At 46.8% G+C, this 18452-nt stretch overlaps 1 protein-coding gene across 6 annotated transcripts in view; it reads right to left on the bottom strand.

Annotated features, from left to right (window-relative positions):
* pign (phosphatidylinositol glycan anchor biosynthesis, class N) overlaps positions 1-18452 on the bottom strand; it is a 204013-nt gene that overhangs the window by 25940 nt on the left and 159621 nt on the right. For all 6 annotated transcript variants that reach the window (XM_070880352.1, XM_070880351.1, XM_070880346.1 and 3 more), the window contains 2 exons: positions 7242-7315; positions 7079-7121 (listed from right to left, as the gene is read on the bottom strand). In XM_070880352.1, coding sequence (XP_070736453.1) covers positions 7079-7121; positions 7242-7315 — 117 coding nt within the window. The remainder of the gene's footprint in view (positions 1-7078; positions 7122-7241; positions 7316-18452) is intronic.

Raw genomic sequence — 18452 nt, 5'->3', positions numbered from 1 at the left:
TCTGACGGGACTGGACAGGTTAGATGCAGGAAGAATGTTCCCGATGTTGGGGAAGTCCAGAACCAGGGGTCACAGTCTAAGGATAAGGGGTAAGCCATTAAGGACCGAGATGAGGAGAAACTTCTTCACCCAGAAAATTGCGAACCTGTGGAATTCTCGACCACAGAAAGTTGTTGAGGCCAGTTCGTTGGATATATTTAAAAGGGAGTTACATGTGGCCCTTACAGCTAAAGGGATCAGGGGGTAATGGAGAGAAAGCAGAAATGGGGTACTGAAGTTGCATGATCAGCCATGATCATATTGAATGGTGGTGCAGGCTCGAATGGCCTACTCCTGCACCTACTTTCTATGTTTCTATAAAAGCTAAGAGGGAGCTGTAACAGGACAAGCCCCCACCCACCAAACTTCAATCCTCCTGACCCTTATACAGGCAGGAAACGTTACAGATCCTGGGAAGGGAGGCCATAGCACAAGCAACTGGTGGTGACACAAAGAGAGGTAGAGGTCGATGGTCCGAGGGTGAAGATGCATCACTGAGGATCCTGGGTTTAAATGAGTGAGGCCAGGAGAGAATCGCTCAGGTTTCGGTGCTGGCACTGGGGGCCAGACCAGACAATGAAGCTCCCATGGAGAAGTCCATCAGCGGCAGTGGATTGTGCACTAACAACATAAGAAACAGGAGCAGGAGTCGGCCATCGGGCCCCTCGGCCTGCTCCGCCATTCAATAAGACCACGGCTGATCTGATCATGGACTCAGCTTCACTTCCCCGCCCGCTCCCCATAACCCTTTACTCCCTTATCGCTCAAAAATCTATCTATCTCCACCTTGGATATATTCAATGACCCAGCCTCCACAGCTCTCTGGGGCAGAGAATTCCACAGATTTACAACCCTCAGAGAAGAAATTCCTCCTCATCTTAGTTTTAAATGGGCAGCCCCTTATTCTAAGACTATGTCCCCTAGTTTGATTTTCCCCTATCTTCTCTGCATCCACCTTGTCAAGCTCTCTCATAATCTTATACGTTTCAATAAGATCACCTCTCATTCTTCTGAACTCCAATGAGTAGAGGCCCAACCTACTCAACCTATCCTCATAAGTCAACCCCCTCATCTCCGGAATCAACCTAGTGAACCTTTTCTGAACAGCCTCCCATGCAAGTATATCCTTCCTTAAACACGGAGACAAAAACTGTACGCGGTACTCCAGGTGTGGCCTCACCAATACCCTGTACAGTTTTAGCGGGTCTTCTCTGCTTTTATACTCCATCCCCCTTGCAATAAAGGCAAACACTGCAGGAAGCTTTATCATCATCATAGGCAATCCCTCGGAATCGAGGAAGACTTGCTTCCACTCTTAGAATGAGTCCTTAGGTGGCTAAACAGTCCAATACGAGAGCCACAGTCCTGGTCACAGGTGGGACAGACAGTCTTTGAGGGTAAGGGTGAGTGGGACAGGTTTGCCGCACGCTCCTTCCGCTGCCTGCGCTTGATTTCTGCATGCTCTCGGCGACGAGACTCGAGGTGCTCAGCGCCCTCCCGGATGCACTTCCTCCACTTAGGGCAGTCTTTGGCCAGGGACTCCCAGGTGTCAGTGGGGATGTTGCACTTTATCAGGGAGGCTTTGAGGGTGTCCTTGAAACGTTTCCCCTGCCCACCTGGGGCTCGTTTGCCGTGAAGGAGTTCCGAGTAGAGCGCTTGCTTTGGGAATCTCGTGTCGGGCATGCGGACAATGTGGCCCGCCCAGCGGAGCTGATCGAGTGTGGTCAGTGCTTCGATGCTGGGGATGTTGGCCTGGTTGAGGACGCTAATGTTGGTGTTTCTGTCCTCCCAGGAAGCTTCAACAAAACAGCTGGTCGCCATGGGAACACGCGGCAGATTGAAGGGCATCTGCAGCAAAGGCACCCCCCTCCCCCCCACCGAGACAGTAACCCTACAATCAGTCTGTGCTCCCTCTATGGTTGCTCGTAGCTCTACTACACTGGGGAGGGAATCTCTTCTAGCTTTGACAAATTGGGTGACCAATTACAGACAACCATGAGGCAAGTGTATTGGCTGATCTCTGTGCATTTGTTAGCTCTAGACCCCACATTTGACCTACTGACCGTCTCCCACCCACCCACCTCAGGTGGCAACACATGGAGCAGACCCAAGGCTGCCCATGAGGCAGCACCAGAGATGCAGCCTACAGCAGGCTCAGTTCAGGACTTGGTTGCCGTGAAACGAGGGCCAAAAGAGGCTTCCTGGCAACACAGCAACATACATATTCTTATTGCTGAGAATTAGAAGCAGGAGTCGGCCATACAGCCCCTCGAGCCTGCTCCGCCACGCAATGAGATCGTGGCTGATCTTCGACCTCAACTCCACTTTCCTGCCAACATCCCAGGTAACGAAGCATTGACTGCGCTCGATCAGCTCTGATGGACGGGCCACATTGTCCGCATGCCCGACGCTAGACTCCCGAAACAAGCGCTCTACTCCGATCTACGTCACGGCAGGCGAGCCCCAGGAGGGCAGAGGAAATGCTTCAAGGACGCCCTCAAAGCCTCCTTGAAAAAATGCAACATTCCCCCCTCCCCCCCCTCCTCCCCCCCCCGACTCGTGGGAATCCCGGGCCCAAGACCACCCAAAGTGGAGGAGAAGCATCCGGGAAGGCACCGAACACCTCGAGCCTCCTCGAGCACGCAGAAGCCAAGCGCAAACAGCGGAAGGAACGCACGACAACCCAAGCCCCCCCCACCCACCCGTCCCTCCAACCACCGTCTGTCCCATCTGTGACAGAGACTGTAGATCCCACATTGGTCTCTTCAGTCATCTTCAAACTCATTTAAGTGTGGAAGCAAGTCATCCTCGACTCCGGGGAACTGCCGAAGAAGCCGCCTTTCCTGCCTGATTTTCCCATATCCCTCGATTCCACTAGGGTCCAAATATCCTCTCTCGCTCAGCCTTGAATATACTCAACGATTCAGCATCCACAGTTTGGGCCGGATTTTCAGTTTTGCAGATTTCACGGCGAAAACAGAGGCGGTGCGGGAAATTTACTGCCCAATTAATGTTAGCGATTAATCATTTAACTTTCGTCATATGGGCTCTGCGCCAGGAGCGCACAGGGAGGCGGTGAACTATTTTCACGGCGCAAAAACGGGATCCTCGGCAACTACGTACAGTTTTGGTCTCCGTATTTAAGGAGGGATATATATTTGCATTGAAGGCTGTTCGGAGAAGGTTCACTAGGTTGATTCCGGAGATGAAGGGTTTGATTTATGATGAGGAAAGGTTGAGTAGGTTGGGCCTCTACTCATTGGAGTTCAGAAGATTGAGAGGTGATCTTATTGAAATATATAAGATAATGAGGGGGCTCGACAAGGTGGATGCAGAGAGGATGTTTCCACTCATAGGGGAGACTAGAACTAGGGGGCATGGTCTTAGAATAAGGGGCCGCCCATTTAAAACTGAGATGAGGAGAAATTTCTTCTCTCAGAGGGTTGTAAATCTGTGGAATTCTCTGCCCCAGAGAGCTGTGGAGGCTGGGTCATTGAATATATTTAAGGTAGAGATAGACAGATTTTTGAGCGATAAGGGAGTAAAGGGTTATGGGGAGCGGGCAGGAAAGTGGAGCTGAGTCCATGATCGATCAGTATTAAATGGCGGAGCAGGCTCGAGGGGCCAAATGGCCGACTCCTGCTCCTATTTCTCATGTTCTTATGTTTAGTGTGGGGCCGGGAGCGCTCTGAGAGAGGCCTTGGGAGGGAAAAAAAATACATTCAAAAAACATTGACAACACCCTTACCTCACAAATCGCTGCAAAAAGATAAAAAAAGAAAAACTTTAATTACCTTTTTTTGCTGTTTTTCCAACTCACCGCCGCCGGCAGGGCTGCACCGCGGCACCGCTGTGTTTCCCTGGCGGTCATCGCGGGGCGCCGCACGGAGCAGGTGAGACACAAAACTCGCAGCGGTGTCGCAACGCGAGCCGCTGCACATCCGGCCGTTGCAGCTCTCCCCGGCGGTGCTTCTGAGCGCCGCGGCAAAAACCGAGCCACGGATCGTGACCGGGCGAAAAACAGCCGAGGGTCAAAACTCGGCGAAAACCCGGTCGCAAATGAACGTAAATCCAGCCTTAGTGTCCGTCGGAAGCAGCAGATTAGGCTGAAGAGTTCATAGATCATGGTACAATGGGGAAGACGCAGTAGTTAAGAAGTGGGTTCACGAGCGCACAGTAAACTTATGATGGGCACCAAAGTTGTCTTATGATGGGCACCAAAGTTGTCTTATGATGGGCACCAAAGTTGTCAATGCATGCAGATCATGGGCCGGATTCTCGGTTGGAGCTTTCGTTGGGCGGTACATTCTGCGCCGAGAAATGGTTTATATCGGCAGCTACAAAATTCACCAGCTGCCCCCCCCCCCCCCCGACTGAAACTCCCAGGCTAAAGAGCCAGCCTCGGAGCAGCCTGAGCGAGACACCTTCCTGAAAAAAAAATCGGCACACAAAACAGTCCCAAAATTTTACTGACCCCAAATAAAGATAAATCGCAAAAAGCAGCAACAACAACAAGAAAAAAAAAAAAAAAATCACACTTACCGCGTGGCTCACCACCAGCTTTCCCGGGCGGTCTCACCACGGGGTGCTACGCGGGGCGCTCTAGCCAAAAATCAGAAGCGCCGTCGAAACCGGGGAGCGTCGCACATGGGTCCAGACGCTTCCGGACGCTACTGCTCCGCGCCTCCGCAAAACCAACACCAAATTTCCCGGCAGGGCGCTGGAAGCTGGCTGCCCGGGTGTAACCCATTTCCAGACCCATAACCGCCCTGCCCGGGTGGGGGGGCTAACCGAGGCCCAATCAGAACGGAAGTCCAGCCCCGCAGACGTTTCAGATGGTTTGGACGTGGCTTTTTCACAGAGTTACACGACTGGCAAGCTTCAGTGAGTCGCTGCACGCAGGGAGAGGGTTGCAAATGGTGTAATATTTCTGGAGGGACGGGGGGGTGGCAGGGGAAACAGGTAGGCAGGCCTGTTAGAGCAGTGGGCAGATGGGAAGGTGAAAAATTTCAACCACTTAGATACTTCATTCATCGTTCCCCACCACATTAGAGCAACGCTCACAGGAATTCACTGACCCCGGATGTCCATCACTTGACCATCACTCAGCTGAGCGGAGATGGGATTTGGCCAAAGCAGACTGGAAACGGCTACTTGAGGGTAAATCAGTGTCAGAGCAGTGGGAGGCATTCAAGGAGGAGATCCTGAGGGTACAGAGCAAGTATGTTCCCTTAAAGACAAAGGGTGGGGCTAACAAATCTAAAGCCCTCTGGATGTCAAGGGACATACAGGGTAAGGTAAAGAATAAAAGAGAAGCTTATGACTGATACCGAGAACCCAATACTGCAGAAACTCTAGGAGTATAAGTGGTGCAGGGATGCAATTAAATAATATATCAGGATCCCATATGCTTTTTAGCAAGTAAAATCACGAAAAATCCAACGATGTTTTATAAATACATCAAGAGCACAGGATAACTAAAGAACGAGTGGGGCCTATTAGAGGCCATAAAGGAAATGTGTGTGTGGAGGCAGAAGATGTGGGTAGGATTCTTAATGAATACTTTACATCTGTTTTCACAAATGAGAGGGGTGATACAGACTTTGCAATGAGGGAGGAGGAGTGTGAAATATTAGACGAGATAATCAGTGAGAGAGGAAGTATTAAAGGGTTTAGCAGCTTTGAAAGTGGATAAATCCCCAGGCCCAGATGAAATGTATCCCAGAATGTTAAGAGAAGCAAAAGAGGAAATAGCAGAGGCTCTGACCATCATTTTCCAATCATCTTTGGCTACAAGTGTGGTGCAAGAGGACTGCTAATGTGGTACCTTTGTTTAAAAGGGAGAAATGGATAGACCGAGTAATTACAGGCCAGTCAACCTAGCCTCAGTGGTGGGAAAATTATTAGAAAAAATCTTGAGGGACAGGATAAATCTTCATTTGGAAAGACATGGATTAATTAACGACAGTCAGCATGGATTTGTTAAGGGAAGGTCATGTCTGATTAATTTAATTGAATTTTGAGAGGTGGTAACCAGGAGGGTCGATGAGGTAGAGGCAGAAAGCCTCACCACATTTAAAAAATACTTGGACATGCACTTGAAATGCTGCAACCTACAGGGCTACGGATCAAGAGCTGGAAAGTGGGCTTAGGCTGGATAGCTCTTTGTCGGCCAGCGCGGACACAATGGGCCAAAATGGCCTCCTTCCGTGCTGTAAATTTCTATGATTCGATGAACAGCTGTTTATATTATGAGGCGCAGCTTTGCCTCAAATATCAGCAACTGCTATGTTTCACACAGATCTCCGAATGCCGTATTCATGGAGGTGAATGAGAACAAATTAATTTTTTTTTTTACTTGAGGGAGAATTTCGGGTGGATAGCGCTCCTCGCTACTAGGTTGCGAATGGGTTTGCAGCCGCGAGCGCTGGCATTCGTGCTGGTCAGCAAATTCGGTGTGCCGGTACTGGCGGCACTGAGCAGTATCGCCCGGGAATGCCGCGCAGGTGTGCAACGCCCCCGGTATCCACACGGAGGCAACATTTGGTTTGCGCTGCACTCGCAGCGCCCCCTAGTGACCTCGCCAGACAAAGCGGGCGTGCAGAGCTGTCCCGGGGAGCGAGGGGAAGGAATGACTGCGTGAGGTAAGTGTGAGTGATTTTTTTTTTTGCGATTTAACTTTATTCGGGGCGAGTAATGTATCGGGAATGTTTTTGGTGTTTTATGTACGGATTTTTTTTTTGCAGGGAGGTCTCTCTTTGGGCGCTACGAATATCCTCTTTAGCACGGGATATTCGGTTGCTCACCCGGCCTAGCGCCCGAGGTATGGAACGTTTCCCTTCACGCTCCGCTCCACTTCCGGGGTGCAAACACTGAATTTCGCTGTTTCTGTCGCTAAAAGATTTCCGGCGTTAAATTTAGCGCCCGTCCGACATTAGCATCTTAGAAATCCTCCAACCGAATTTCCAGTCCAAAAATTACATGCGTGCACGTTTTTTTTCCATTTAAGCCCTGCCGCACAGTATTGTCAGCGACTCACCAAAGCCATGATGTCCGAGATCACAAGTACAATGAGAAATAGGCTATTGGAAAAGAAGAGAAAATGTGTTAGCAATTCTTGCTAATGTAACGTTTCCCCAAAAAATGTTACAAAAAAAATAAAATCTTATAAAGAAAATATACGTTATTTTAATTTGGCGTACCTGTTTGATGACAGCCGAGTTGAAACTTGAATACTTTCGAACGCGCACATGACGATCACAAAGGGAATTAGTATCTGTAAATATTAAACAGGCATTTGGTTTGTGTTCTGTACCACAGCGAACTCCTTCGTATCGTCACTGCACAATTAAATAAGGGCTGATTATTACACCTGAAGTTGCGTAGTTAATGGCCCTGAAATTGGGGCCTCTCCAGGGGTAGACGATGTGTGCACATGCCTGAAGAGGCCCCGCAAGTTCCAGGTTTAGGCACGTGAAGCACATGCGCCAAAACCCGTCACTTGCGAACTGTCAAACTATCTTTTGACAGATCGCACACATCCCTGGGAGAAGGGCCTTTGCGGGCAGAGATTTGGGCCATTTGCCCAATTCCTGCCCAGCGAATATCCTTCAAAGTCTTACGCCTGGTAAAAAGCAAGCGCAAGGCCTACTTTAACCAGCGTAAGAGTTATAAAAGACAGAAAAATTACACTTTATCACGACTTTTAACCCTGTCCATTAAGGCAAGTTTATATTAACCCTTTTAAAACATTTTCAAAAAAATACATTTTTTCCTAAAACATTTGATTTAATTTAATTAATTTTAAGTAAGTGAGGTGTTTAAAAATGTATTGTGCTGTGTTTCTGGGCATATTCTCATTGATAGTAATGGGAGCTCGGTACAAATGGAACTCACCATTATTATCGATGAGAGTACTCCATGCTCATTGGTGGTCTGGGCCCATGTGATCCCAGGATACCCATACGCTCCTGGGATACATGGGCCTCCGCATCTAGGCCTCGGAGCACAAGTGTTCGTTCCTCCGGGACCACTGGGTACTTCCGCATTCGCCCGCGGGAAGCCTCCGACAGCAATTTTGGCACAATGTTTTTCAAATTAAGGTATATTTTACATGAAATGAACAAATCAACTATCAAACCGCTAAATAAATTGGGGGATTTTGGCTTTTCCATCAAGATTCCCCTTCCTGCACCATGTGATGAGGGGGCTCGACAAGGTGGATGCAGAAAGGATATTGCCACTCGTGGAGGAATCTAGAACTAGGGGGTAATTTGTCTCAGAATAAGGGTCCGCCCATTTAAAACTGAGATGAGGAGGAATTTCTTCTCGGAGGGTTTTAAATCTGTGGAATTCTCTGTCCCAGAGAGCTGTGGAGGCTGGGTCATTGAATATATTTAAGGTGAAGATAGACAGATTTTTGAGCGATAAGGGGATAAGGGGTTATGGGGAGCGGGCGGGGAAGTGGAGCTGAGTCCATGATCAGATCAGCCATGATCTTATTGAATGGCGGAGCAGGCTCGAGGGGCCGAATGGCCGACTCCTGCTCCTATTTCTTATGTTCTTATGTGAAAGTATCAGCCTGCCACCTCACTTCTTTTTGACAATCAGAAGCACTAGTATAGTGTTAACAGGTAGCCCAAGAGAAATTGGGTTCCTTCCTAATTAGAGATGGAAATTTCAGTATAGAGAGAGGATAATCTTCAGTATAAACAGCAAGTGGGTTTTGTTTGATAATCAACTCCGTCATTCGAGCGTTATTGTCAACACTACAGTGAGATACAATCGTATTTCATCAACCCGCATTGAGTATTATGATTATAGCATGTTAGGTAAATAATATTAAAAGGTACAAAGTAAATATTAATTATAACTCGCGGTCCTATTTGTTTCTCCATGAATCTTTCACCAGGGTGCTCAGCACCTCTGCCTAGATGCGGCTACTGGAATCTTGTGTGTACGATCTTTTGATGCCTTGTACAGATTACTGAGAGGCATCAGCCAGTGGCTCAGTGGACACTTGCCTCCGAGTCAGAAGGTTGTGGGTTCAAGTCCCGCTCCAGACACGAGCACAGAAATCTAGGCCGACATTCCCAGTGCAGTATTGAGGGAGTGCTGCACTGTCGGAGGTGCCGTCTTTTGGATGAGACGTTAAACCGAGGCCCCGTCTGCTCTCTCAGGTGGACCAAAAAGATCTCATGACAATAAAAAAAAAGACTTGGATTTATATAGCGCCTTTCACGACCACAGGATGTCTCAAAGCACTTTAAAGCTAATGAAGTACTTTTAGAGTGTAGTCACTGTTGTAAGGTCGGAAACGCAGCAGCAAGCTCCCACAAACAGCAATATGATAATGACCAGATAATCTGTTTTAGTGATGTTGATTGAGGGATAAATATTGGCCCCAGGACACCGGGGATAACTCCCCTGCTCTTCTTCGAAATAGTGCCGTGGGATCTTTTACGCCCACCTGAGAGATCAGACGGGATCTCGGTTTAACGTCTCATCTGATAGACGGCACCGCCAACAGTGCAGCGCTCCCTCAGCACTGCGCTGGGATTGTCAGCCTCGAGTTTATTGTACTCCAGTCTCTGGAGTGGGACTTGAGCCCACAACGTTCAGAGGAGAGTGTGCTGCCCACTGAGCCACAGCTGACACTACTTTGAAGAAAGAGCAGGGGAGTTATCCCCGGTGTCCTGGCCAATATTTATTCTTGAACCAGCTCGAGACCCGACTCTAGCAGCAAACCACAAAAGAGCGCGAGAGGGAGAGCCCAGCCCAAAGAGCACCAATGCACCTGAAGACAAGTAGTAGAAAGAGCGTAAATCAAAGTGCGACCTCACAGGAAGGAACGGAAGTGATTGGTTGGTGAGTTTCTCTCTCTTTTCTGGGGCATTGGTTTGAATTAAGAGCTGGGATTAAAAGAAAAACTTGAAAAGTTAATTAAATATATTAGGGATGGCAGGACAGCATGTGGGAGCTGGTTGACCCCATTGAGGTCCATCGCGACCACATCTGCGGCAAGTGTCTGCAGCTCAAGGAACTTCGGCTCCGTGATGATGAGCTGGAATCCGAGCTGCAGACACTGCGACACATCAGGGAGGGGGAGAGTTGCCTGGACGCCGTGATCCAGGAGCTAGTCACACCAATTAGATTCATTAATTCAAATTCGATCCGTGGTCAGGGACAGGAGGGTGTGACTCAGGATGGAGTGATGGGGGAGCCTCGGCCCTTGCTCTTGTCCAACAGGTTCGAGACTCTTACTCCCTGTGTGGACGAGAGCAGGGACTGCAGGGAGAATGAGCAAACTGACCACAGCATTGTGGTGCAGGGGGCCATTCAAGCGGAGGGAGTAAAAAGAACCGTCATAGTGGTAGGGGACAGTATCATTAGGGGGATAGATGAGGTTCTCTGCAGCCGAGAGCGTGAGTCCCGAAGGCTGTGTTGCCTGCCTGGTGCCAGAGTTAAGGACATCTCCTCTGGGCTGGAGAGGAACTTGGAGTGGGAGGGGGAAGATCCAGTTGTTATGGTCCACGTGGGTACCAACGGCATAGATAGGACAAGGAAAGAGGTTCTGCTGAGGGAGTATGAGCAGCCAGGAGCTAAATTAAAAAGCAGAACCACAAAGGTAATAATCTCTGGGTTACTACCTGAGCCACGAGCAAATTTGCATAGGGTAAATAAGATCAGAGAGTTAAACACGCGGCTCAGAGACTGGTGTGGGAGAAATGGGTTTTGGTTCGTGGGACACTGGCACCAGTACTGGGGTAAGAGGGAGCTGTTCCATTGGGACGGGGTCCACTTAGACCGTGCTGGAACTAGGGTCCTGGCAAATCAAATAACTAGGGCTGTAGAGAGGGCTTTAAACTAATTAGTGGGGAGGAGGGTTCCGGTGAGCAAAAATTTTCAAAGTCAAACAATAAGGAGAAGGCAATAGAGCAGGGTAGCACTGGGGGAAATGAAAACCAGAACGTGCCAGGAAGGGACAGAATGTATAAACATAAAGGTGAATCAGAAAGTGGGGTCAAAGCAGGAAAAAAAATGGTAAAATTTTTTTTTAAAGCTCTTTATCTGAATGCATGCAGCATTCGTAACAAAACAGATGAGTTGACAGTACAAATAGATATAAATGGGTATGATCTGATTGCTATTACAGAGACGTGGTTGCAAGGTAACCTGGAGTGGGAACTGAATATTCAGGGGTATTTGACAATTCTGAGGGGCAGACAGAAAGGAAAAGGAGGTGGGGTAGCACTGTTAATAAAGGATGAGATCAGTGTGTTTGTGAGAAACTATATTGGCTCAGAAGATCAAGATGTTGAATCAGTTTGGGTGGAGATAAGGAATAATAAGGGGGTAAAAGTCACTGGTGGGCATAGTCTATAGGCCCCCTAACAGGAGCTACACTGTTGGACAGAGTATAAATCAAGAAATAATGGAGGCTTGTAAAAAAGGAATGGCAATAATCATGGGCGATTTTAACCTTCATATTGATTGGACAAAGCAAATTGGCCAGGGTAGCCTTGAGGAAGAGTTCAGGGAGTATATCTGGGATAGTTTCCTTGAACAGTATGTTGCGGAACCAACCAGGGAACAGGCTATCTTAGATCTGGTACTGTGTAATGAATTGGGATTAATAAACGATCTCCTAGTAAAGGATCCTCCAGGAATGAGTGACCATAACATGATTGAAATTCAAATTCAGTTGGAGGGTGCGAAAGTTGGATCTCAAACCAGTGCACTAAGCTTAAATAAAGGAGACTACAAAGGTATGAAGGCAGAGTTAGCTAAAATGGACTGGGAAAATAGATTAAAGAATGGGACGGTTGATGAGCAGTGGCAGACATTTAAGGAGATATTTCAATAAAACTTTATCCCAATGAGAAGGAAAGACTAAGAGAAATGATAACCATCCGTGGCTAACTAAGGAAATAAGGGATGGTATCAAATTGAACACAAGGGCATACATTGTGGCCAAGACTAGTGGGAGGCCAGAGGATTGGGAAACTTTTTAAAGCCAGCAAAGAACGACTAAAAAAATGATAGAGAGGGAAGATAGATTATGAAAATAAACTAGCATGAAATATAAAAACAGATAGTAAGAGTTTCTACAGGTACATAAAAAGAAAAAAGGGTGGCTAAAGTAAATGTTGGTCCCCTGGCAGATGAGACTGGGGAATTAATAACGGGAAACAGGGAAATGCCAGAGACATTGAACAAATATTTTGTATCGGTCTTCATGGTAGAAGACACAAAAAACATCCAATAGTGGATAATCATGGGGATATAGGGAGAGAGGAACTTAATACAATCACTATCACTAAAGAAAAAGTACCCAGTAAAATAATGGGACTAAAGGCAGACAAGTCCCCTGGGCCTGATGACTTACATCCTAGGGTCTTAAGAGAAGTGTCTGCAGAGATAGTGGATGCATTGCTTGTAATCTACCAAAATTCCCTGGATTCTGGGAAGGTCCCAGCAGATTGGAAAACCGCAAATGTAATGCCCCTATTTAAAAAAGGAGGCGGACAGAAAGCAGGAAACGATAGACCAGTTAGCCTAACATCTGTCGTTGGGAAAATGCTGGAGTTCATTATTAAGGAAGCAGTAGCAGGACATCTGGAAAAGCATAATTCAATCAAGCAGAGTCAGCATGGTTTTATGAAAGGGAAGTCAAGTTTGACAAATTTGCTGGAGTTCTTTAAGGATGTAACAAGCAGGAGGGTGGATAAGGGGGAACCAATGGATGTGGTGTATTTGGATTTCCAGAAGGCATTTGACAAGGTGCCACATAAAAGGTTACTGCACAAGATAAAAGTTCACGGGGTTGGGGGTAATATATTAGAACATAAGAATTAGGAACAGGAGTAGCCCCTCGAGCCTGCTCTGCCATTCAACAAGATCATGGCTGATCTGGCCGTGGACTCAGCTCCACTTACCCGCCCGCTCCCCATAACCCTTAATTCCCTTGTTGGTTAAAAATCTATCTATCTGTGATTTGAATACATTCAATGAGCTAGCCTCAACTGCTTCCTTGGGCAGAGAATTCCACAGATTCACAACCCTCTTGGAGAAGAAATTTCTTCTCAACTCGTTTTAAATTGTCTCCCCCGTATTTTGAGGCTGTGCCCCCTAGTTCTAGTCTCCCCGACCAGTGGAAACAACCTCTCTGCCTCTATCTTGTCTATCCCTTTCATTATTTTAAATGTTTCTATAAGATCACCCCTCATCCTTCTGAACTCCAACGAGTAAAGACCCAGTCTACTCAATCTATCATCATTAGGTAACCCCCTCATCTCCGGTATCAGCCGAGTGAATCGTCTCTGTACCCCCTCCAAAGCTAGTATATCCTTCCTTAAGTAAGGTGACCAAAACTGCACGCAGTACTCCAGGTGCGGCCTCACCAATACCCTGTACAGTTGCAGCAGGACCTCTCTGCTTTTGTACTCCATCCCTCTCGCAATGAAGGCCAACATTCCATTCGCCTTCCTGATTATCTGCTGCACCTGCAAACTTAACTTTTTGGGATTCATGCACAAGGACCCCCAGGTCCCTCTGCACCGCAGCATGTTGCAATTTCTCCCCATTCAAATAATATTCCCTTTTACTGTTCCCCCCCCCCCCCCTCCAAGGTGGATGACCTCACATTTTCCGACATTGTATTCCATCTGCCAAACCTTAGCCCATTCGCTTAACCTATCTAAATCTCTTTGCAGCCTCTCTGTGTCCTCTACACAACCCGCTTTCCCACTAATCTTTGTGTCTTCTGCAAATTTTGTTGCACTACACTCTGTCCCCTCTTCCAGGTCACCTATGTATATTGTAAACAGTTGTGGTCCCAGCACCGATCCCTATGGCACACCACTAACCACCGATTTCCAACCCGAAAAGGACCCATTTATCCCGACTCTCTGCTTTCTGTTGGCCAGCCAATTCTCGATCCATGCTAATACCTCTGACCATGACTTCGTGTACCTTTATCTTCTACAGTAATCTTTTGTGTGGCACCTTATCGAATGCCTTTTGGAAATCTAAAAAGATCACATCCATCGGTATACCTCTATCCACCATGCTCGTTATATCCTCAAAGAATTCCAGTAAATTAGTTAAACATGATTTCCCCTTCATGAATCCATGTTGTGTCTGCTTGATTGCACTATTCTTATCTAGATGTCCCGCTATTTCTTCCTTAATGATAGCTTCAAGCATTTTCCCCACTACAGATGTTAAACTAACCGGCCTATAGTTACCTGCCTTTTGTCTGCCCCCCTTTTTAAATAGAGGCATTATATTAGCTGCTTTCCAATCCGCTGGTACCTCCCCAGAGTCCAGAGAATTTTGGTAGATTATAACGAATGCATCTGCTATAACTTCCGCCATCTCTTTTAATACCGAGATGCATTTCATCAGGACCAGGGGACTTGTCTACCTTGAGTCCCATTAGCCTGTCCAGCACTACTCCCCTAGTGATAGTGATTATCTCAAGGTCCTCCCTTCCCACATTCCCGTGACCAGCAATTTTTGGCATGGCTTTTGTGTCTTCCACTGTGAAGACTGAAGCAAAATAATTGTTTAAGGTCTCAGCCATTTCCACATTTCCCATTACTAAATCCCCCTTCTCATCTTCTAAGGGACCAACATTTACTTTAGTCACTCTTTTCCGTTTTATATATCGGTAAAAGCTTTTACTATCTGTTTTTATGTTTTGCGCAAGTTTACTTTCTTAATCTATCTTTCCTTTCTTAATTGCTTTCTTATTCATTCTTTGCTGTCGTTTAAAATTTTCCCAATCTTCTAGTTTCCCACTAACCTTGGCCACCTTATACGCATTTGTTTTTAATTTGATACTCTCCTTTATTTCCTTGGTTATCCACGGCTGGTTATCCCTTCTCTTACCGCCCTTCTTTTTCACTGGAATATTTTTTTGTTGAGCACTATGAAAGAGCTCCTTAAAAGTCCTCCACTGTTCCTCAATTGTACCACCGTTTAATCTGTGTTCCCAGTCTACTTTACCCAATTCCGCCCTCGTCCCACTGTAGTCCCCTTTGTTTAAGCATAGTACGCTCATTTGAGACACTACTTCCTCACCCTCAATCTGTATTACAAATTCAACCATACTGTGATCACTCATTCCGAGAGGATCTTTTACTAGGAGATCATTTATTATTCCTGTCTCATTACACAGGACCAGATCTAAGATAGCTTGCTCCCTTGTAGGTTCTGTAACATACTGTTCTAAGAAACAATCCTGTATGCATTCTATGAATTCCTCCTCAAGGCTACCCTATGCGAATTGATTTGACCAATCGGTATGCAAGTTAAAATCCCCCATGATTACTGCCGTTCCTTTTTCACATGCCTCCATTATTCCCTTGATTATTGTCCGCCCCACCGTGAAGTTATTATTTGGGGGCCTATAAACTATGCCCACCAGTGACTTTTTCCCCTTACTATCTCTAATCTCCACCCACAATGATTCAACACTTTGTTCATTAGAGCCATTATCGTCTCTCACAACTGCCCTGATATCATCCTTTATTAACAAAGCTACCCCACCTCCTTTCCCTTCTTGTCTATCTTTCCGAATTGTCACATACCCCTGTATGTTTAATTCCCAGTCTTGGCCACCCTGCAACCACATTTCTGTAATGGCCACCAAATCATACCCATTTGTAATGATTTGTGCCGTCAACTCGTTTACTTTATTTCGAATGCTGCGTGCGTTTAGGTAGAGTGTTTTAATACTAGTTTTTAAACCATGATTTTTAGTTTTGACGCCTCTTGCAGCCCCTTTATATTCATACATATTGTCCCTTCCTATCACCTTGTGGTTTACACTTACCCCAGTGCTACTCTGCTCTGTTGCCTCCTGCCTTTTGCATTCTTTCTTGGGGTCCTGTTCATCTGAGCTCTCACCCACTCTAACGAGCTCAGAGCCCTCTCCTGGGTTCCGAATACTCCTCGCACTGAGGCACCGAGCTTTCAGGCTTGTCTTTTTATTACACTCTGACCTTTTAGAATTTTGCTGTACAGTGGCCCTTTTTGTTTTTTGCCTTGGGTTTCTCTGCCCTCCACTTTTACTCATCTCCTTTCTTTCTTTTGCTTCTGTCTCAATTTTGTTTCCCTCTCTCTCCCTGCATTGGTTCCCATCCCCCTGTCATATTAGTTTAACTCCTCCCCAACAGCACAAGCAAACACTCCCCCTAGGACATTGGTTCCTGTCCTGCCCAGGTGCAGACCGTCCGGTTGGTACTGGTCCCACCTCCCCCAGAACCGGTTCCAATGCCCCAGGAATTTGAATCCCTCCCTGCTACACCACTGCTCAAGCCACGTATTCATCTGAGCTATCCTGCGATTCCTACTTTAACTAGCACGTGGCACTGGTAGCAATCCCGAGATTACTACTTTTGAGCTCCTACTTTTTAATTTAGCTCCTAGCTCCTTAAATTCGTCTCGTAGGACCTCATCCCTTTTTTTACGTATATCGTTGGTACCAATGTGCACCACGACAACTGGCTGGTCACCCTCCCTTTTCAGAATGTCCTGCACCCGCTCCGAGACATCCTTGACCCTTGCACCAGGGAGGCAACATACCATCCTGGAATCTCGGTTGCGGTCGCAGAAACGCCTATCTATTCCCCTTACAATTGAATCCCCTATCACTATCGCTCTCCCACTCTTTTTCCTGCCCTCCTGTGCAGCAGAGCCAGCCACGGTGCCATGAACTTGGCTGCTGCTGCCCTCCCCTGATGAGTCATCCCACTCAAAGCGGTGTATCTGTTTTGCAGGGGGATGACCGAAGGGGACCCCTGCACTACCTTCCTTGCACTGCTCTTCCTGCTGGTCTTCCATTCCCTATCTGGCTGTGAACCTTTCACCTGCGGTAAGACCAACTCGCTACACGTGCTCCTCACGTTATTCTCAGCATCGTGGATGCTCCAGAGTGAATCCACCCTCAGCTCCAATTCCGCAACGCGGTCCGTCAGGAGCTGGAGGCGGATACACTTCCCGCACAAGTAGTTGTCAGGGACACCGGAAGTGTCCCCGAGTTCCCACATAGTACAGGAGGAGCATATCACGTGACCGAGCTCTCCTGCCATGACTTAACCCTTAGATACACTTAATTTGGCGACAACACTGTTAACAGGTTACTTACTGATATAAAAAAAGAAAAAGAAAAGCTACTCACCAATTACCAGCCAATGGATGGAGGATTGGCTAACTAACAGAAAACAGAGTCGGGATAAATGGGTCATTTTCCGGTTGGCAAACAATGGTGTGCTACAGGGATTGGTGCTGGGGCCTCAACTATTTACAATCTATATTAATGACTTAGATGAAGGGACCGAGTGTAATGTAGCCAAGTTTGCTGATACAAAGAAGGGTGGGAAAGCAAATTGTGAGGAGGACACAAAAAATCTGCAAAGGGATATAGACAGGCTAAGTGAGTGGGTAAAAATTTGGCAGATGGAGTACAATGTGGAAAAATGTGAGATTATCCACTTTGGCAGAAAAAATAAAAAAGCTAATTATAATTTAAATGGAGAAAAATTGCAAAATGCTGCAGTACAGAGGGATCTGGGAGTCCCTGTGCATGAAACACAAAAGGTTAGTAAGCAGGTACAGCAAGTAATCAGGAAGGCAAATGGAATGTTGGCCTTTATTGCAAGGGGGAGAGTGTATAAAAACAGAGAAGTCCTGCTACAATTGTACAGGGTATTGGTGAGGTCACATCTGGAGTACTGCGTACAATTTTGGTCTCTGTATTTAAGGAAGGATATACTTGCATTGGATGCTGTTCAGAGAAAGTTCATTAGGTTGATTCCGGAGATGAGGGGGTTGAGTTATGAGGATAGGTTGAGTAGGTTGGGCCTCTACTCATTGGAGTTGAGAAGAATGAGAGGTGATCTTATCGAAACATACAAGATAATGATGGGGCTCAACAAGGTGGATGCAGAGAGGATATTTCCACTCATAGGGGAAACTAAAACTAGGGGTCATAGTCTCAGAATAAGGGGCTGCCATTTAAAACTAAGATGGAGGAGGAATTTATTCTCTGAGGGTTGTAAGTCTGTGGAATTCTCTGCTCCAGAGAGCTGTGGAGGCTGGGTCATTGAATATATTTAAGGTGGAGATAGACAGATTTTTGAGCGATAAGGGTGTAAAGAGTTATGGGGAACAGGCAGGGAAGTGGAGCTGAGTCCATGATCAGATCAGCCATGATCTTACTGAATAGCGGAGCAGGCTCGAGGGGCCAGGTGGCCTACTCCTGCTCCTATTTCTTATGTTTTTATGTTGCTAACATCAGTAAAACAGATTGTCTGGTCGTTTATCGCATTGCTGTTTATGGGAGCTTGCTGTGCGCAAATTGGCTGTCCCGTTTCCTACATTACAACTGTGCTGTAAAAGCGCTT

This window comes from Pristiophorus japonicus, chromosome 5, assembly GCF_044704955.1.
Source record: "Pristiophorus japonicus isolate sPriJap1 chromosome 5, sPriJap1.hap1, whole genome shotgun sequence".
In the NCBI taxonomy this organism is placed as follows: Eukaryota; Metazoa; Chordata; class Chondrichthyes; family Pristiophoridae; genus Pristiophorus; species Pristiophorus japonicus.
The sequence above is the reverse complement of the archived record's forward strand: the minus strand, read 5'-3'. Positions and strand labels throughout refer to the sequence as shown.